This window comes from Eurypyga helias, unplaced genomic scaffold (assembly GCF_000690775.1).
Source record: "Eurypyga helias isolate BGI_N326 unplaced genomic scaffold, ASM69077v1 scaffold2325, whole genome shotgun sequence".
Lineage (NCBI taxonomy): Eukaryota > Metazoa > Chordata > Aves > Eurypygiformes > Eurypygidae > Eurypyga > Eurypyga helias.
This window is the reverse complement of record NW_010249310.1, coordinates 58,934-80,577: the sequence shown is the minus strand read 5'-3', so window position 1 is coordinate 80,577 and position 21,644 is coordinate 58,934. Positions and strand designations below refer to the sequence as shown.

Here is a 21,644-nt window from a genome sequence, read left to right as displayed (position 1 = left end):
CTACAATTATGTTATTAAATGGGGAGAAGCAGAGAAGAGGAATAACCTCTATCCCAGATCACTTTTTGTTCCTTTCCGACATAAAAATCTGTTTTAAACATGCATTTTTAAACATTAACATCTCTCATGTCGATGAATTTTGCATAATTACATAATGCAGTGTGCCCAGTGAAAAAGGTTAGGACTTTAAACGTTAATAGCTTTATTAGTTGTGCAGTAGATTTCAGAGTATAAAAATTGCATCTCAACACAGAAAACAAATTAGCTTTAATTTAAAATATGATGCAGATTTGTAGTGATCAGTAGATAAATTATATGTAAGACCACTAACATTTTTAATCTTGTATAATTTAAAACCTATTCAGTGATTCCTTTCATGTGTTTGAAAATTGTATTAGCCTTCATGATGACATTACTGCGATCTGTGGAAAAATGCAGCCCAAAATGCTTTAAAGAAAATTCTGAAAAAAAAAACCAAAACCCACACATGTTTTTGCAATTAATATTTTTACATTTCAAGGAGAAAAATGGACTAAAGCAGGTAGGATAATACCATGTATTCACTGTACTGTTTTATGATCCGAGCTTCTGACAGGTAAAGACCTTTTGTTGGATGACTAGCCCACCTGCCATGCTGGGAATGAAGGTATATGCTAGCATCTATCAGTAAAATCATGGTGTCTGATTTCTTTCTGTCCTCTCCCTTCTAATTCATCTCAGTAGTCTGAGATGGCCGGACTAATTAAGGGAATCGAGTTAGAAGCGAGGTAATGCAGTATTGCTTATGTACGCTAACCTGTTTTACGTTACTGCACAGGAAGCTGTGTTGGTTGCTTTGCTTGGCTGTATTGGTTGCCTGAATGTAGGCACTTAGTGACATTTGAGTGTCCTGACTGACCTGCTGCTGTTCCCCCAGGATGTGGATCATCTTTGCAGCCTGTGTCATTTCGGCTAGCCTTGGGCAGACATCTCAGATGCAGTCCAAGGGAGCTGAATTGAACCACTCCTGTCTCACGTGAAAGCAGAACAGGCAGAATTTGCTTGAACTGCTCTAACCCAGTTTATTGCAGTCATTTAACAATCCCTTCAGCCTCTTGGAAATAATGTCGGGAGATGGTCTGCACAGGTCACATGCCTAAGGACTAAGAATAGAAACACACGTGTTCTTCCGTGCTCACCTCCAGTGTCAGCATTAGCAACAAACCAGCTCTGACTGTTTCACCATCGTCTGTGACTCCCTGTCCAAGGCAGGGTACACGGTTATTTTGTTGTTGCAACTTTATTTACTGGGGTCCTAGCAATATGTGCAATACAGCAAGTTGAAAAGTGGAGAGGTGATAAGGCACTCGACGGTGTATGGGGGATATCCATCAGAGGACAGTGACTCACTGCTGGGCACTTTGTATGTATGGTTCTTGTCAAAGTGGCAAATAGCCAGACAAAGGGTAAAAATGGGCTGAGGACCTGTAGTCATGTACTGCATCTCAGCATGGAGCATGAAGTTATTTGCCATTGTTTTGGGCCTACCAGGGGTATTTCGAATGGAAGGTGTTCACCATTTCCAAGTATCTGCTACCTAGTCAGCTGAGCTTTCCCCACAATTCCTATCAGCGTGTAAGAATTAGCTGAAGCTCTGATTAAAGAGAAGATGTTTTGTTTTGCTCACAAAACCTCTTACCTTCAGTGAAGGGTAAGCAAACACTTAAGCTATTTCCTGAATAAGATTGCTGTCCTGGAGTGGAACCGAAACAACTGAATGTTACAATAGGGAGCCAGGAGTCATTGTCTTCATGTTCTTTTTCTATTTTTCTGCTCTTTTAGTTTAGTCTGCTCATTATGTTTTGCAAATCCTGTAAAGACCTGTTGGATCCATGGGAGGATGTATTACCAATTAGTGATCTTCTGTTTTGGAAGAGAGATTTGTTAGCAGGAAATTCTTGCAGCTCTCAGATGATCACCAGCTGTCCAAATGCACTTTGTAATTTAATTATGCAGGATAACAAAAAAATACAGATCTTTTCAAAGAATAATTTTCAGCAAGGATGAAAGTCTGTTGTTCAGATGGTGTTGCGGTCTTTGGGCTATGATTCCTCTCCTAAAAAGACTGAGCAATGGTTCATATCATTTAGGTACCAAGAGTTTGAGGCTCTTGGACAACATGGTTTCAGATGACACTGTCAGACCTAAAGTCAGTTTTTGACTAAATTTTTCATCCATGTTCACTTAAAAAACTGCCAAAAAATACTGTAGAGCAAGTAGGATGATAAAATACTTATCTTTAAATTTTTTCCATGTATTTTCTGTATCCATTACAGTTGGTAGCACCATGGCCAAATTATTTAAAATTCAGCTTTAATGCTTTAAGTTTTCTGTTTCAGAGTGCCTGCCCTCAGCTCCCTGTAGTCAGGCTGTCAGTGTCAAGCTACTGCTGCAGGCTACTATAAAACCTAGAAAAGTTTGTAAGAATTGGGTATTGTGGTTCTGTGAGGTTTTGGATAGAGCACATGCTAAACAAAAATGTGATTTTTAATTAATCTAACCAGTGCTTCCAGCTTTCCTTCAGAGCATCAGGCTATTTTTTCTCAATACATTTTGCTGAAGTCTTTTGCCAGTGAATTCATGTGAGCTGTGCTAGCTTCTGTACAAGAATTAACGAAGTTCAGCTGTAGTTAACTTTTCTCCATATTCAACTGTGACTGGAAAGAATACATGAGTGGAAGCAATATGTCTAAACGCCCAGCTTTATGTTAAAAGAATAGTATTAATATTTTAACATTCTGAAGGAGAAAGCAGTTATTAATATCACCCAAAGGCATTACTAAAATTGCTCTCTTTTTGGAATTCAAGATTACCATCTGTGTAGCATCAGTAACAGATGTTCTTTTCACCAGAAAAATGTACACGAAAGCAAGGACAATATGCTTGTGTAGGCTATTGAACATAAAGAGTGTTACAGAAGTAATGGAAGAACAGATAGCAAAGAAGACAATGTATGATGTTGTAAGGGGATCTGGAGAAAGTATTATGCTCTTAGCTAAACCAGAAACCTCAGTGGTGGAGGGTTTCTCATATGGATTCAGTGATAAAATAGTTCCAGTTTTAGGAAAAGTATGTAAGTCTCATCAGGATTTTGAATTTCACATTTTTCTTGCTTTTTGTTTGTTTGACTTTGCCTTAATTCATACAATTCCCATGAAATATCCATGATTTGTAAATAAAATTATTGGGGGAAAGGTCCTGAAAATGAATGAGTATAAAACTGAAAGCTGTTTTCAGAGTGTTTCAGACATTGTTTATTCTCATAGGTCTGTTAAATCAAAGTGCATGATACTACGTAACAAATTATAGTAGCTCCATTTTGGTTTGTCAGCTTTGTGCTGTGACATCTTTGATTTGCAATTAAGGTTCTCTTATTAAAGGCTGACATTGGCTTGCACAAGTTTTCATGATTTCAAAGTATTTCATTAACCATTTTTTCCCTCTCATTTCTTTTCAGCATGAATCTATTAATGCAGCTAACATTTTTTTAAACCTTTTTATCCTCTCCCTATGCTTTTCCAGGTTACAGAATGGCCAGTGGGAAACCAGGGCTTGCTGTATGATCGTAACTGGATGGTTGTAAACGAGAATGGAGTCTGCATGACTCAGAAGCAGGAGCCAAGGTTGTGTCTTGTAAATCCCTCTATTGATCTGAAGAAAAAGGTTATGGTCATCCAGGCAGAAGGTCAGTAACCAATATCCTTTTCTCCCCTTCATTATTCATCTCAAACTTCTAGGCAGACACACCTGCAAGCACTCACCAAACTACTGAATGCTGTGTATGTTTGCTGACTCTGGCAACAAATTCTGGTACCAGCTGTGGGCAGAGAAAGCCTAGGATGTAAAATGCCCAGTCCTGGGTAGTTTCCTAGCTTGCTTGTGGGATGGGCAGAGGGTACACAGTGACCCTCTGTGTGCAGTCATAAAGTGGATGCTGCTGGAAGGAGTAATGAATTGGCAGACATGGAAATTTACTGATCTCTCTGTATCATTTCTGGAGAAGAGAAGGCTCAGGGGAGACCTTATCACTCTCTATAACTACCTGAAAGGAGTTTGGAGAGAGGTGGGTGTTGGTCTCTTCTCTCAAGTTACAAGCAATAGGATAAGAACAAATGACCTCAGGTAGCACCAGGGGAGGTTTGGACTGGATATTAGAGAAAATTTCTTCACCCCAAGGTTTGTCAGGCACTGGAACGGGCTGCCCAGTGAAGTGGTTGAGCCACCATCCCTGGAGGTATTTAAAAGACGAGTTGATGTAGTGCTTAGGGACATGGTTTAGGGTAGATTTGGTAGTACTGGGTTGGTGGTTGGATTCGATGATCTTAAAGGTCTTTTCCAACCACAACAGTTCTATGATTCTATGAAGTCCATCAGCCTGTAGAGACTGTTATTGCTGCAAAGGTAAAGGAGTAGGAGTCTAACTTCAAACACCCTGGTCAAAGACCTTCCCATTGTGTAGCTCTCCTCCACCTTCAAGCTGTGGGACTAGAGGGTTAGAGTCTTCAGGGGAAATTAGTGTGCATTAGAATAACGACCAGATATTATTTAGCTCAGTTAAATACTTGCACCAGCAGGCAAATATTTTGTATGTTTGGGCTTCTCTGGATACATCAAAACCCTTTTTACTCTCTACTGAGGGGGAAAAAACCCAAAAATCAGTTACAGAAAGTATTAAGGAACACCCTTTGCTACTTGGAGGTGCAAATTATTTATTTTGCTAACAGTGCTGTTAGCACTGAATGCTGGAACAGGTTTTTTTTTACTCCACAAAAGTCATTATTGATGTCAAGTTTGGATGTGTCTTGAATGGTGTTCTTCATTTCCCTGGGGTCTAACATTAACTCACTCTGTATGTCTTAACCATTAATAATATATGTGTCCACATTTTTAGCAGCTAGAGCAAAACAAGGGAACCTATATTAGATATTTTACCCTTTATTAGAAATCTGTATGAGTGGATCTGTAACTATAGTCTCCTTTCTGTTTGTACATTACGGTGGTTGTCTTCTCCAGCTGTCTGAGCTCTCTCCATAAAATTAAGTATGACCAGTTGATTTCTTTTGTCTCAAATAAGTTTTTTTAATGTACATTTGGGTACTTCCACTAGTGTTGTGTGCTTGTGTGTGTGTGTGTGTTTCAGAGCCCAGACACAATCTAGTGTCTTCTTAGGGGTTCCAGACTGGCTCATTGGCAAAAATGCTGCTATCTTGCACTCTTTCTTTTGTAATCTTACTTTGAAAAGGTATTGTTATTTCATGTCACTTTTATGTGGAGCACCTTGGACCTCCAAGTTTTGTGGTACAGCTGCCTGTACAGCCTTCTCTCACAACTTCATATTTCTAGCAATTAATTTCCTTTCCATCCCTCTTCCTTTCTGCTGGTATTTTACTTGCAGATACAATGTGAAGTCTTGTCCAAACTTTCTCCCATTTATCCCTCATATTTTCAGAGTTTCAGCTCTGTTGGACCTTTTGATTGCATCATTCTCCTCTTCTAAGCATGTTCTTATTTTTTTTCCTTGCTAGTACCACATTGTTCAGACAAGTCCATATCCATTATTATATTTGCCTGTCAATAATACCTGCACTGACATACTTCAGGGAGTCAAGAAGTTTTCTCAGGCAGAAATGACAGTCAAGGAACCCATTTGTCACTGAGATTTACAGTCTCTTGCCGTAGTTAGTGCCAGGCTGAAATTCACCTTTAAATCCTACATTTTACTTCATGTCATTGTTGGAATTTTCACTGTCATTCACCTTCCTTCCTATGAAAGTGGGAGCCATTTCCATCCAGAAGTGATTGACCAGTTCTATGGATCACCTTTCCAGCCTGAAGTGATTGATCAGATCTCCACTGTGCTCCAACAGAAACACGGTTGACATTTATTTTTAGCCTACCTTGGTATAGCCAGTAAGTAAGGATGGAGCCATTTTATTCTTTGTATAATGACTCTAGATACCAATAAGCTCAGCCCAAAAGGTGGTCTTGGCCCCTTTTTTTCTAACAGCCCTGCTATTTTTCATTCTAGTAGTGTACTTGCAACATGTGGTATTTTTTAATGCTTGACAGTGAGATAATGGCTCTCATTTGCTCGGGGAGACTATTCCAGAGGTTACTGCTCATAAGATAGCACAGTGATGGGAATACATATGAACTGACAGGGTAAGATAGACCAGATATACTGGGACAACTTCCTACAGATTTTTATTCTGGTTTCTTTCCTCTTACCTGCAGTCTAAATGCACGATTGGTTTGTTGGCGTTAAATTTTTAATTTTTTCTTTTATCCCTTCACATACATGGGTCATTGTTATATCTCCCACTTAAATCCCCTCATGGCAGACAAATTGAATTTAATGTTGACTCTTTCCATGAAAACCCCATGTTAATCACTGTTGCTTTTGACAGCGCTCTCTCCAGCCTGTCAGTAGTTGGTTGCTAATGTAGGACCTGAAGCTGAACAGCACGTGTGTAGCTGGAGCAGCAGTCCGTGCGGTGAGGTGCGGTAGTCCTCTGATGAGCCAAGCTGGCTGTTGTGCGGTTCAGAGCCTTCACTGACCCACACCTGTGGCTGATGGTACTCCAGATGTGTAGCAATTAGCCTGTCAGCTACAGCCACCTCCAGGTCTCTTCCAGCTTTGTTGCTCTGCGAGTGTCTTTCTCCCACTGGATGCCTCCCAACCCGAACTGCCTTTCCTCAGCTACCACAGCGTGCAATTTTCCAAGAGGAGTTTTGTTTCCTACAACTCCCCCTCTCCTTCCCCTACCCTCATGCTCCCAGTGCAGTTCGTCTGTTCTTGGTGTGATGGGGATATTTCTGGTGATGAGGAGCGGGTGAGGGAAGTGACAGTGGTGAAAATAAAAAGAGAGGGGAAACCTTTGAGCTGAACCTTCACTGCAGCTCCTGCTCCGCTGAAGGTGAAAGCCCAGGAGCTCCCAGCTGACCAAGCTGCCCTCCTCCTCTGCCAGGAGGCTATAACCGCTCTGCTTTCTCTACCAGTTTCTCTGCTGTCATCTGTGCTTTTCTCATGGTGAGAGCAGGCTGTGGCAATGATCTCCATCTAGAGCGCACTTTGCTGTCTGGAGGTGTCCCTCTCCCATAGAGAGCCTAAAGCAACCATGCGGCTGGATTAGGTTCCTCTGGTAAGTGCCTAAAGCCCAGTGGGGCAAATCCCACGTAGCTGAATTACGCAGCATTCTTAAAGAACATTTTTTCCATTACACTCTTAGATTATGGTGAAGACTTTATCTGTGTCACTTTTAAAACATAATGAGTCTCTTCTCTCTCCCCCTCCAGGCACGTGCTTTCCTCTCGCTCTAGAACTTTTCATTAGTGGAAAATTTGTTTATGGCTATTTTATTTCAGTATGGTTTAATATTCTCTGTCGTCTCTGTCCAACAAAGTAAAACTGTCGGCATGATTTAGTGTGACAGTAACTACTTTATTACCTTTTGCTGAATCCTCCATGTGCTGAGACACCACTTTATGTTCTCTTTTTAACCCTCGTTCGTAGCGTGTCTCCGTAGCCCATCTGACAACCAGCCCTGGGTGGGCAGACCCGCAGTCTTACCGACCCGGCTGCGCGTTCCTGCCATCCCTGTGGGTAGCAAGGGCATCTGGCTGGGGCTCTAGACAAGGCCAACGCTGCTCAAAGGCTTAGGATCCTTCCCTGGCATGCCTGCAAAATCAGTTGTCTTGTATGGCACCTAGGGAGTTGCAGGTATTCCCCTGGTCCCGGAGGACAGGGGTGCTTGAGAGCAGAGGGAGAGGAAGGGCTTTTGCTTGGTCTCTGATTGGCTGCACTTTACTTCAGCAGAGGGAGAAAGATTTTAATTTTGAGAAACTGCTTTTCTGAATTTTGTCAGAATTATTTTCTTAGGCTGTGTGATGCTTAACAGGCATTTCCCACTCGTTTTGGCATGAAGTGTGTAACTAACCCTTGCTATCATAGGACCCACTTTGAGAAAGTCAGTGTAACTTTAAATAAGCCTCTGTGGAGAAAGACAACTTCTTGTTTCTTGACTGAAGCTGTTAACGGTTAGGCACCCAGCAACTTAAAGGTGGGCAGGAACAGGTGCCTTCATTTCTAGAGCCCGTATTACTTGTGTGGGAATCAAGGGAAATCTTGTCCTGCTCCATCAAATACACAGGGCAGAGATTACACAGGGCTTGTTCCTACCCGACGTGCAAGTAAGCCCAGTAGAATTTAGCTGAGAATACATTTCTGTAGGAGACTAACTTCTCTCTTTCTATTTTAGCTTACAATCAGCATTACTCTGGAAAGCTGAGCATCAGTTTGCCGCTGCACAGAGGGAGAAATTTTTAGTGTTGTGAAGGCCCTTTAAAATATTGGAGAGGAAAGATGCTAGCAAAACTGAGCAACTAATTACACTTTATAGAGTTTATTGTGCTTTCAAATAGTCATGTGTTACTGCCAATAAAAATAATGGGAATTAAGTACATACACTGACGAAAGAATATACATGAATAGTTTATATTTCAGTCTATTGAAATAGCAGACCTCTAATTTTTCTCACTGACTGAAAATAGGAGCTATAAAGACAAGAATAATTTTTTTTTGTATTAATACTATGAGCACATCTGTGAATTTTATTATCAAGCAAATGACCATGGAGAATGACAGCTTTTACATTTTAGTAACTGGCAATATTCTGCTTTATTTTTTTGCTTTAAGATAGAATAAAATTGTAATTAACAATGTTTAACTGACCTAAACATTACTGTAAAATGTGTACTGTTCAATAAAAATGTGATACACTTGCTGGTGTATAAATGCAGGGCTTTTTAAAGCCCTGAGATTCTATTTTAAGAAATTTTGTGAGTACGCCTGGCTTAGAAAGTATTTTTAAAAGATACAGCATCTAAGGATACATACAGGATGAAAACTTTCAAAGTCTTCTTTTCCAGATGGAATGATGCTAATGTTTAATTTTTCCAAAGTACAAGGACATGAGTTCTATTTTATAGGATGATAACTTTGGCTTCTGTTTCAGGTTGAATGCCCTTATTACTTACCTGGTTTATTTTCCTCAGTGACCCTAGTTTTTCCTCCTCTGTTTTTGCTTGTGAAGTATACTGACCTTGTTAGCTAAAAAAGGAGTAGACATCCTTCTGTATTGAAAACTTGCCTGGAACGGAGCTGATAGTTGGGATATAGTGTATCTGGATTACATTTCATTATTCTTCAGAAGAGAATAAAGCAATTTTCTTTCACCATGTCACAGAGCTGGTAGAGCTTGATTCTTATTTGTGCTACAGTAGTATAAAGAGGAAGTAATGAGTGAAATTGAAACATGCTGACATAAAGCTGGGGCACAGGAGCTCAGTCTTTGCTGGTTTATGTTGCAGTGTAAGGGAAGAGAGTTGGATCCATTGCAACCACACCATAAAACCCTCTGTTCGTCGTTTCAGATTATTGCTTTCAATGACCAGAAAATAGTACAGTTTTTCTTTTAGTCCTAGTAAGCCACAGTAGACTATCCCTCTCTTCGGCTCATCCTGTTCAAGATGAGAAAACTATGGAAGAAACTGCTGACATAGATCATCAGAATTTTCTTATCTGGTTTAAACTTAGAGATGGATAGATGGGAATAATTCTCTCATTAGTGGTTTCCATACATTTTATCTTTAAATTATTGTAGTTTTATGATATATCTCTTTCCTCAAACAGCCTGTGCTTATTTTTATTTCCCCCCTGCCCCCCACCCCATCTTTCACCTTTAATCTTTTATCTTTCTGATCACTCCATCCCACTACTCCAAAAACACCCAACGCAACAGTGATCAACCTCCTGTCCTGATTTGCTAGAGAGAGCACAACAGTGATAACGACATCCTTTTAACAGAAAACATTGCAGAGGCAGTAATTCTGTGCCAGTTTGGTTGCCCAAGATACACAGAGAATGATGTTACTCAAAGCTGAAATTGTATATTCTGTAATGTGGTTTGGGTACCGCGGTCATCTGCAGCCTTTGCTCTTTGCATTATCATTTGGAGCCACCTGCAGGCAGACAATATAATTTTAGCGAAAAGAAAGGATTTTTGTCACATGCTATTTGGGAAGCTGCTGTGAATGTGAATAGGTGCCAAAATAAGAACTCTTTTCATGACCCTATGTTTCTGCATAAATGTTGGGGTTTTTTTAATATGGTTTGCTCTCTGTCCACCTAGGCATGGACCCAATATCTGTATCACTAGAAGAAAATACTGGAAAAGAGGCTGTGATCTGTGAGAGTAAAGTCTGTTCACACAGGTGAGTGATGACAGAGAGGAATCAAAGCTGAAAATCACTGCAATGACACTCACAAGATGACTCGATGGACACACAGGGGCAGAAGTCCTTAAAAAAGAATGTGGGGTGGAAATCAATGAATGACTCGGTAGGCCAGGAGAAGACTGATTTAGGTATGTGATTTGGCATGCCTAGCATGTCTGGTAAAAAACACTAAAAAATAATAAAAATACAAAAGGGGGGAAGGGGCAGGAAGGATGGTACAAGAGAATGTGATGACTTGGCATTCACTTGAATAAGGGAGACCTTTTCTTAATTGCTGCAAGGATGAGAAAAGGGAAAGATGTTCCCAGTTACTTCCAAAATCCAACTGGGGGCCTCAGCAGGACTCTAGAATTTGGTCTGTTCATTTGACTGTAATGGTGCTGGAAACTGTGTCCATTTCATGCTGTGCAGATTCAAAATTGCTAGAACCCACTGAGGTTATAAAAAGCTTTACATATTTACAACCCTTTCTAATTTTGTTTTGACCACCCACGTTGATCAGTGTCCCCTTAACAGTCTCGGAAAGATCACAGGTGAGTATGTGAAATAACATTAACTCAAATCAAGAGACATACCACTTGAGTGAAATATAACGTGCATAAATTAATTTCCTATCAGTGAACTTAAGTGTTTATCCATCATATTTTCTAAGTACTTCCCAGTCTCATTAAGTTTTCTGAGTGGCAGTGTATGAAGTGCCTTCCTAAAGTACATTTGCATCATTTACTACATTTCTTTTCACCGAGTCTCTTGGTAAGTCCAACTGAAAGAGCCAGTTACAGATCTGTGTCTTCTTTTAATCAAGGCATACTAATTCTTTGTAACCCTCTACGTTTGCTTCTCTGAGGGTAATACATAAGCCAGCAGAAGACCTGGCCAATTTCCGCGTGGATCTTCTTCTTTTCTACTAGCTATTCAGATGATAAGAAAGATCTTTTTCTCAGAAGTGTATTTTCCTCAGGTAGTGGAATTCACCCAAGAGTCATTTGTTTTAACCATCTGTCCCACTTCCCGTAGTGTTGACTCATCCTTAGCCTCCCCACAGTTAGCCCATCTATTGCAGGCTGCAAAATAGCCTGTAACCTTCCTCTCTGCGTGCATGTAATTGGCTGCCATACTATTTGTTGTAGCTTGTCTTTCATGTCACTGACTGTGTAATCTTTAATGTATGAAATAGAAGATTTTCATAGGAAACTGCTTAGAGGTCTGAGGAGGAAGAAAAGGGTGGGATGACCATCAAGGGGGAGATGCAAGACAAATTGCTCAGAGCAGACTGCAATTAGCATATAAACAAAGCAGGAAGTAAGATAGAATGAGTGGACAACATTGATGAGGCTCCCAAACTGCTCAGAGATACAACAGCACTGATGCCAGGTTCCTGTGCTGCAGAAGGGGAGCCTCCTGGGCCAAAAAAAAAAAAAATGGAAATAGTAGCAAAACAGTGCTTTGCAGTAGGACAGGAGTTGATTTGTGGTCATCTGGGGTCTTTTCTGCTACGTGTCTGAGGTGAGCAGTGGGACCAAAAGATTTTGTTAAAAGGCTTTTATTTGAAGTAAACCCTTACTGAAGGCATTTTCCACTTACCGGAACTGCTTTCTGATGCTGTGATTTCATGCAGTTCTGTTGGCTTAGGTGGTTACTCTGAATTTGCACCGAGATAGCTGAGAAAAGCACATGATGTAGAATCTGCAAGCAGTCACGTGAGGAAGTTTAATTTCACAGCAGCCACGAAAGTTTAATGAGCCCAAGTTTCCCTTGTGAAGCAATTCATCAGTGTTAGCCTTCATCTCAGCAGGGCTTGTCCATCAGCACGTGCTGATCACATCAGAGGGACGTGCCTTTCTAGTGTAATAACTAACAGTGGACAGATGCGAGTAGAAGCTAGCGATGTTAAGGTTATTGATGTTGTAGAAGACCCTAAATGCTCAAGGTTAGTGCTCTACTGAAATAGGCAGGGACACAGCCTCCTCTTTTGACAGGCCACAATATCAAAGAGATTAAAGGAAGGGTATCGGGGTAGAAGAAAACAAAGGCGTAGTTAAAAGCAAGGTGAACTAAGCCTGTTGTGCGTAAATGTCTGTATTATATCCCTTGGGATCAATATTCAGACTTCAGATGTCCTTGTTTCTTGTCCTATAAATTACCTGGCTAGAGGGACCAGCTGTAAGGCATTGAAGCTAAATGACACAGTAAGAAGATGAGTGGAGAACTCAAGGCAAACAGCAAGTGAAATCTGAGAGAACTAGGTCCTCCTTTATAAATTGCCTGACATGTGCCAATTGAAACGTAATGCTGACAGATGTAAAGTAATACTCAACGAAAATAAACATAAGCAGAAAACGAGTGGAATTGAGCTACTACGGAAGGACTTTAAATGAGACCTTGAAGAGCTGATGGTACTTGCTCAGAAAATGGTCTGCCGATAAGGGAAAGCAATTTGAAAACACAGGAGTCTTGGAATACAAAAACTGCACAATGACATTTGATGAAATACTAAGAATGCTATGTGTCTCTAACTCAGCCGCTGTGACTCAAAATGGTAAGCAGACAAAAAAAGAGGGCAAAACGTTGATCCTGATGCATACAGTATTAAATCCCAGCAGTCTGATAGAGATAATTGGCTCAGGAGAGAATTTAAATACCCCTAGCACCTCTGTTTGTGTGGGAAAAAAATATTTGGGGAATTTGTTTCACCTGTACTGTTACATGGAAGATTCGTGCCTTCTCATTAGCAGCCTTCTCCCTAACAAAGCCTCAGCAAGGACACAAGAACTGCTCGGCTCAGACTATAGAATCTCATGTGGAGTCTCACCTTTTTGGCCCTTGTTTCTTGCCACAGTGCCTGAATCTCACAATATGAGAGTTTCATTTCCACTCTAGGACATGGCTGGCTTGATGCAGCTGTGGTTGGCATCAGTCCAGTCTCAGAGTGGGGAGAGGGATACAGAGCTGTACAATCAGAATTCAGAACAACTGCTGAAGAGATATCTGGTCACTGCAGGATTGTAAAACCTCTTTGATTTCACTTGTCCTGCCTTTCCACCTGTGTAACTCAGCTGAACACGCAAAGCATTTCACAAAGCCAAGGCACTTCTTTTCTCAGTCCTAGCGTTTAGCATCTTCTGCTGTGAGGAGCTGTTTTCTTATTTCACAGAGCAGATGGTCTCCATGCAGATCAGTTTCTTTGGCTGGATAGGACATAAAGGTGAGCATAGGACCACTGCTACCTATCTGTATTCCTCTTACCTGTTTATGACATTTAAATGTTAGGTGTTAGTCAGATCTCTTTTGTAGTCAATAAAGAGAGTTAAACACTCCCAGAGTGAGAGACATCCCATCACGACGTCTAATATGGACAGGAACTACTTACCTCTTTCCATTATCTGTGAGGGAAACCCAGATAACTAACATAATATTGAAGGTAAGATTATTCAGGGCTGAGGAGTCTAATGGCAGATAGAATCACTTCCCAGAGGTCTGATCTGTGCCCTTCCTGAAACAAGAGAGGTGATCCTTCTAGGATCCTTCTAGGATCACCTAGGTGAAAGTCCTTCTAGGAAAAATTACATCCAGGTAAAGAAAGCAAATCTGTTGCAGCCTTGCATAACTCACTAGACAATTTACTTGTAACAGAAAGCATCTTTAGATCAAGAGATACTTGGGGTCTGCTAGTTTTAACCTGTAGTGTCTGGACTAGCATGAATTAAATTAGGAAATGAACATCACTGTACCTGATGGGATCATTAAAGATTACACGCAGTGTGGCAATCTTAAATTCAGCTCAGATTCTCTTTGTTTTAGTAAAAGGTACAGCCCAGAGAATAACTTTTTCATAATATCATATTGTAATATTGTAATATGGGCTACCAGTAACTGTACTTCAGAGTCAGTGTCTTCAGTGTTACAGTTATTTAATCCTTTATTCCACAGTAATTTTCTGGATAAAACTAAATTAGATCTCATGAATATTAACTTCAAGACTAACAGTAAAGTTGAGGAACCTGGGAGATAAAATTATGCCAAACTTCACATCTCTGTTTTATCACTCAGCAGAGAATACAGATTTTGTATTGGAAGAATCAGAATAGGTATCTCTAATTCATCTTCATTTTTTAAAATTAACATTTGGGCAATCAAATTTTGCTAACTCCCTCTTTTCTTATAACAGGGTAAAAACATATGACTGTGGAGAAAGAATTGCTGACTGGTTCTCACTGTTTCTTGGTCGTCCATGTCGCTTGATAAGACAAAGTTCAGACACAAAAAACAAGTCGCATCAGAAAAATACAAAAGGTATGTTGTCATTCTTCAAAATATTTGTGATTCCTCACTTAGTAAACATCAGGCTCATGGGCTTCATAACAGCTATATAATTACGCAGATAAAGGGTGAAAGAGTCATTCAGTATTGATCTAGTGGGTTTGAAGGGTACATTTATACCCAAACTGTGTTTATGCTGCTCTTTTACTTGTTCCATTTGATGAAAATGTACTTATACACCAATCTGCTGGGTTTCTTTATCATCATTACCGTAATTTTGTCTGGAAACTCAATGATCATTTTGAAAAATTATCTTGAAAAAACTATAAGCAAAGAATTTATTCTTAGACTAAATTTCATTATAAAAAATAATCAAATGGAAAGAGCATCAAAAATCCATAGATATTGCTCTTGTAAATTGTTTTGCAAATTTGGTTAAATGTCAGCTTTCAGTTTCTAAATGCACTGCATCATCATCATTTACAGGTTTGAGTGGATTCTTGGAATCTTTCCTTAGTGTCTGGAGCCAAATGAATAATTTTTTAATGAGAATGAGTCAGAGGTCAAAGGAAAGATGAAGTGAAATTACTAGTATAATCTTCTTGATTTTTAGCAATCATTTTAGAATGTTGGATTCATACTTTTTAGGTCTGGCACCTGCTACAAACATCTCACTCTCTTTTGTGAATGAAGCACAATACCTCCTGATAAATGTAGCAAGCCTTCTGCAGCTGAAAGAACATATTTCTGCAAGGTAAGATCCTTCTGTCTCCAAATGCCTCCAGGCGGTCTTGGATTTCACAGTCTTGCCATAAGATACCAGTATAACTTTTTTATCTGGAAATTTAGAGATAGTTACTTTTCAATGTTCAACAAATATATAGGTTATAAACTGGTATAATTACTCAATCCTGTATGACTTCTGAAAATTTGGATTAAATGTTTGAACATAATCTTTCTGCCAGTCACCTTTAGGAAAACTTAAACAAAATTCTTATCAAATTATTTGGTGGCAGGAGACTATTGGGAACCAGCCAACTTCTGTTTCTGGGAAGAACAAGGATAATTAGGTTTTCTCAACATAAATAATCTGGCAGTTGAAAATGCAAAAACTTGCTACTTGTTGAACTATTTTGTTTCCTATGGGAAGGATTAAGATCTATAGCAAAAATTCACAAGAGAGAGATTTTAAAACTGCTTGCAGAACTGGATTAATTTTATTTCTTTACTGAATTTGCTTTTGCTTGTACAAAAGTGGGAAATACAAGCAGTAAGCCAGCCCACAGTTCAGAGATAAGGGAACCTATTACCAACTAAATTTTCACATGCTGACAACAGAAAGTTGCTGTTTCTTGAATATAAGTAGGACAGGCTCAAATTCCACAGAAAATCTGCCTTCAAGGCCTTCATCATAGCTGTGCATCTGTGCTGGTTTTTCCTGGGACAATTTTCTTCACACTATCTAGTACAGGGCTGTGTTTTGGATTTGGGCTGGAAACAATGTCGATAACACAGGGATGTTTTGGTTACTGCTGAGCAGTGCTGACACAGAGTCAAGGCCTTTTCTGACTCTCACACCTCCCCACCAGTGAGTGGGCTGGGGATGCACAGGAGGCTGGGAGGGGACACAGCCAGGACAGTGACCCCAGCTGACCAAAGGGATATTCCATACCACATGACATCATACTCAGCATATAAAGCTGGAGGAAGAAGGAAGGGGGGGACATTTGGAGTGATGGGGTTTGTCTTCCCAAGTAACCGTTGATTGGAGCCCTGCTTTCCTGGAGATGGCTCCATATTTGCCGGAAGGTCGCTGACCACCTGCCTGCCAATGGGAACTAGTGAATGATTACCTTGTGTTGCTTTGCTTGCATGCATGGAGGGGGTTTTTTTACCTATTATCTTTATCTCGTTTTGCCTCAACCCATGAGTTTTTCTTCCGATTCTCTTCCCCATCCCACCGGGGGAGAATGAGTGAGCAACTGTGTGCTGCGCAGTTGCTGGTTGGGGTTAAACCACAACAGCATCTCACATCCCTGGCATTTGTCTCTGAGCCCCCTTTTCCTGTCTCACCAAATTTCTCTGAGTCTGCTTGGGGTCATCTTCCCTGCTCTTCGTCACCCACCAAACATGCCCCCTGCAATGAAATTCCAGTTTTGAGTAGAGGATGAATACATATACATATATCTGTAGGAGGATACATATATAGCTTCAGGATTTAAAACCAGTGACTGAATGAAGCATCACTACAGACCGCTAGAGCTTGCATTGCCTGAGGGTTTTCTTTCTTTAGGAAAAGACAGTTGGGCAATGTTAGCCGATCATGGCAGAGCTCCTCAGGGAAAAATCCCTGGAAAAAGTCTGAATCCGTTCATATCTCAGCCTTTTTGACTACCCTTTCTTAGTGATAGTTAATGCCTTCTTTTGGGGCTTGACTGCCTCGGTTACATCTCCTTAGGAGAACAACACTTGCAGGCATCCCTCACTCTGAGTTTTTTCCATGGTGAGACCCAGTGAGGAACCTTCCAGACACGGGACCTGAGTGCCAAAAAGAGGAGTAAGGCATCAGAGGGAGCAGCAAGTGAGAATGAAGGGGGACAGGGACCTTTGGTAAAACATGCAGTGTCAGATAATCCACTGATTTTGCGCCTACTCTCTTCCAGTACAACTGGACTTGTAATCCTCTTTTCTTCAAAGGAAACTCCAGACGTGACTGAGGCTGCTGTGATGCCTGAGAAGCATCTTTCTTTCTAGCTCTGCAGCCCAAGCTGGGAAACTCCTCCCAATTTTGCCATGCAGTGCTTTCTCAGGGTGCTGGGGAAATGAATTCAGCATAGATATACAGCGTTATCATTTTGCACTGTTACTAAATCATGGTGTGGGAACTTTCCAAATACTGAACTGTGCAATGTACTTTCAAGAATCTGTATTTATGGGTCTTTATTTAATGTTTTTTCTTGTTTGGAAAGCATCATTTAGCTTCTTGGTATTTTTGTTTAAGAAAGAAATTCTTCCCTGTGCAGGTGGTGAGGCAGTGGAACAGGTAGCCCAGAGAAGCTGTGGATGCCCCATCCCTGGAAGTGTTCAAGACCAGGCTGGATGAGGCTTTGAGCAACCTGGTCTAGTGGAAGGTGTCCCTGCCCATGGCAGGGGGCTTGGAACTAGATGGTCTTTAAGGCCATCTTTCTTCTCAAAACCAAGTTCCAACCCAAACCGTTTTATGATTCTGTGATTTATGGAAACCTGCTAAGATTTATAAAACAATTTTAATCTTCATTTGAGTTTCAACAATTTCTCTTTGCATATTCTGTAAGTAAAAATTAATCTTTCTGTTTGCATTTGGCTCTGGAGAGGTGATCTGAAACAGAAACAGCAACTTCATTAAAAATTAGAATGCAGCATACTGTTGGAGACCTGTATGTATATGGAGACATCTGCCTCCCTGTTGTTGACATTAAAAGTCACCTCCATGAAAATCCCCATGGTCTGGCCTTATGCTCAGATGTTCTTGCTAGAAATACGTCTCTGAAGATGCAAATACTCATTTTCAAGTTTGCCTGTTAAATAGATATAATACATTCGGCATTACAGGGTCCACTACTGTGAGAAGTCCGAAGCTGGCAAAATACACTGATTTTTCACAACAGATCCTGGTTGAGATTTGCAGGATGAGGATGGCTGTCTCTCCGTCCAGCCGAGGCATGTTTTGGAGGGGCGCAGATGATGAGCATTTACTCAGATACATGCTGCCAAATAATTGGAAGCAGTTCTGAGGGCTGGGATAGGCACAGGAGAGGTAAGGTGTTTTGGAGGGGAGCCTGAGCAGGTTGAAGGTACAGACTAGAAGCAGAGGCAGCACGGTCTTGGAGGATCAGCAGCAAGGGATCAAACAGTAGAAACTGGAACTAGTTTTCAGCAGCTGGCGCAGAATGCTGCAGGCCCAGCTCTGAGGTTGGTGGGGCTGTGAATGCCCCCACTGCTACCGGCTGGAGTGGCAAGCACCGGTAGGTCACAAAATGCATTCAGCACTAGAGGCTACACAGCACCCAAGCTCCAAGAGCCCGCAGCACAGCTAGGGAGCACAACAGCACCACTCAACTTGTTCATGACCAACTGCTGCTTTCCTCCCTGTCTGTCTGAGCATCGGTCCGCATAGTTTACACTTTCTGTTGGCTCCTGTCTCCTGCAATCCTTACGAATTGTGTCTCAGCCATGGGATTGCTTGTGGGATCCCAAGGGAAAACCTGTAGACTTTCAGCTTCCCATCCCACTTTCTACCCCCAGGCTGCTGGAACACATGTGAGCAGCGAAGGCTCAGTGGAGCAGGGCTTGTGTGGTTTGACTGAAAGTCTGCACAGGCAGATTATCCTTACGCACATTTGTCTGCTACAGAAGATCATCCTTTATTTTAAATTTAAATAAAATAAAGTTCTTTTTTTTTCACCTAACAGGCCTCTTCTGCCAAGACTGCTTGATGTGAACAGTTTTCCTTGTGCTTTGATTTTCTATGTTTTTCTTAATTTTATTTAAAACATATTTTAAATGGTATGTCCTTGGGGTTTTTTTAAATACTTTTTTTCCAGGACTGCAACTTCTCTTTTCATTATTTACCCAGGTTTCTGCCTCTGCTATAAGGTGTCATATTCCAAAGTTGTCCCATCACAGCTGGTGGAGTATCAAAAGTTGTTCATGTCCATAATAGCTAAAGCAAAAAGAAATGCTCTTCCTATTAGCAGTGGTGCTGAGAAAACTCCCCTGAAAATTTTAGGATTGTCTTTTTTTCTGGTTCTCGTCAGGTTCTCCTTTAGGAGGGTGAAGAATGACAATTCAATAGTACAGCCAGATTTCTGATATTTGTATGCAGTCTGCTGCTCTGTCTGCCTCCTATGTGTTCTCCACGCTGACACAAATCTACACTCTGGCAGTTCAAATGCTTGTGAAGAGGTGGAGATGTCGCCACGCAGAGATTTTTTTTTTTTTCAAAACACCTATCATTTGGTGCAATCTGCTGCATCCCAAAGGCAAATAATAATAATATGAGGAATACATTCTCATAAAATGCCTTTACTGGCCTTTTTCACCTTCAGCGACTGCTGGGTTTGCCCCTTTTGCCACTGCAGCACATGCAGAGTAAGTTTTTATTTGCCTTCTTCTTAGAAGCATTTAACGAGTCAAATGGTTGCTAACTCAAAAGATTTTTTCCTTTGTTACCCTTAGCTTTCCATATGATAACTAATAAGGGATTTTCTTACATGCATCGTTCACAATCACCTGTCTGCGTGCTTTCATACCTACCTCACAGTTCCAGGTTACACTTCTGAAAAAGCCACCTAGAGGATTACAAATTGTCATCAAAGGGTTACAAATTATAGTTGAAGGACCACAAATTATAGTTAAATACCTTGTGCCATTTTCATAGCCCTTGTAATAAAACTTGGTCCAGGTTATTCTGGAGAAACATTTGCTGAATCATATTAACCACTAGGTTCTTGCAGCACAAATATCTAGTGCAGAACTAGTTAATAAACATTTTTTTTTTCTCTGTCAACTCTGTGGGATAGATTGGAAGAGCCATTGGAAATAGAAGAATTAATCCGCCGTTTCCGTGCCAACATTGTCATCAGTGCACCAGAGTCCTTTGAAGAAGAAGAGTGGGCTGAGATTTCAGTAGGTGCTCTGCAATTCCAGGTATGAATTCATCTCCCGTGTCCTAGTCTTAGTCTGTCAGAAAGTATTTTGATCCCTGGATACAGAGCAATTTTGCAAGGCTTTGACTGGAACATGTGTGCACAGTTTGCACAGATGAGATTTATGAAGTGTGTAAAAAACCCAAACATGCTGTGATCTGTGGCAAACATGCTTCAATATAATTGAGAAGTTTTGACAGATTTCTCCACACCGTTTTTTTTTTTAATTTCATAATTCATAAAATTTCCCACCTCTCTCCAACTGAGCGGAAAAATAATGACTGTTTTGAGGCACTTTGCAGCAAGTATTTAGCCAGCATGTCACAAGAGAATACTGGTTGCTGTTAAGCATAATTGTCCGAGTGTAACCTCAGATTGCTGCACATCAAGCAACTGACTGCTAAAAGACTGGACATGAATACAAGTGAATGATCACTGTTTATTGCCCTCTCAAAGTGCCTTATACACACGTTGTCTTAATCTCCATTCAAGACCTGTCTAAGTCTAGCCTGGTACAGGTTTTTTTGTATATTACACTTCCTGTCATATCTAACAACACAATGTGCTTTGTACTGTAAGGAAAATGCTGAAGAGTTAGACTTTGTTGGCAAATACATTAGGAAAAACTTCAACGAAGGATCCATGAAGAAGCTACACATGAAACCCAAGGGAATGATGCACATACGTATTACATGTTCTGTTGGATTCATCTGGTCCTTAGATATTAAATGTGTATTTGAAAATGCACTGCCTAGGATGTGACAGTTGCTTGCTCACTGTTTTCTCAGGGATGATAATGAAGGTGTGAAAAACACAAGTGCTAAGGTCAGATCTAGAATCTGTGATGGGTATCACTTGTATTTCTTTCTGGTCAGCATACTGTAAGAAATGGGGAGGCCATTTTTTCAGTCAGAGTGGAAATTATGACTTATCTGCTCTCTTCTTATATGTACTTTGATCAGTAAGCTGTAACATGAGTCACAGAATGTTGAGGAAAAATTTCTTTAGGAAGAAGATGAGGACAAAATCCTTGGAGTATAAAGCTTGTTGGAGGCTGGAGTTGCACTAGGGATCTCAGCTCAGGACTCTGTTGTGGAAGATACTGTATATAAAAAGTCATTCCTGTTTCTGTCATTGAAATACTTTAGGAATGCATGCTGAAAATAGCAAGGCTTATGCAACTTGCATTGTCTTTTCCAGTCTCTGCTAGGTCCTTATTCAGATACCGATGTGGCAACAGTAGAAATTATGTTAATGCTACTTGATGCCAGGAAAATGGTAGAAGAAGCTGTTGAACAAAGCAAAACAGGGAAAAATATTTCCTTCTCTATTTCCTTGTTCTTTTAATAAAATATTAAAGCT

At 40.5% G+C, this 21,644-nt stretch overlaps 1 protein-coding gene across 1 annotated transcript in view; it reads left to right on the top strand.

Moving 5' to 3' along the window:
* MOCOS (molybdenum cofactor sulfurase) overlaps positions 1-21,644 on the top strand; it is a gene marked incomplete at its 5' end in the record, with an annotated part of 38,245 nt that overhangs the window by 7,601 nt on the left and 9,000 nt on the right. Inside the window, 5 exons of the mRNA XM_010151297.1 lie at positions 3,562-3,724; positions 10,230-10,311; positions 14,504-14,628; positions 15,244-15,349; positions 20,157-20,283. Coding sequence (XP_010149599.1) covers positions 3,562-3,724; positions 10,230-10,311; positions 14,504-14,628; positions 15,244-15,349; positions 20,157-20,283 — 603 coding nt within the window. The remainder of the gene's footprint in view (positions 1-3,561; positions 3,725-10,229; positions 10,312-14,503; positions 14,629-15,243; positions 15,350-20,156; positions 20,284-21,644) is intronic.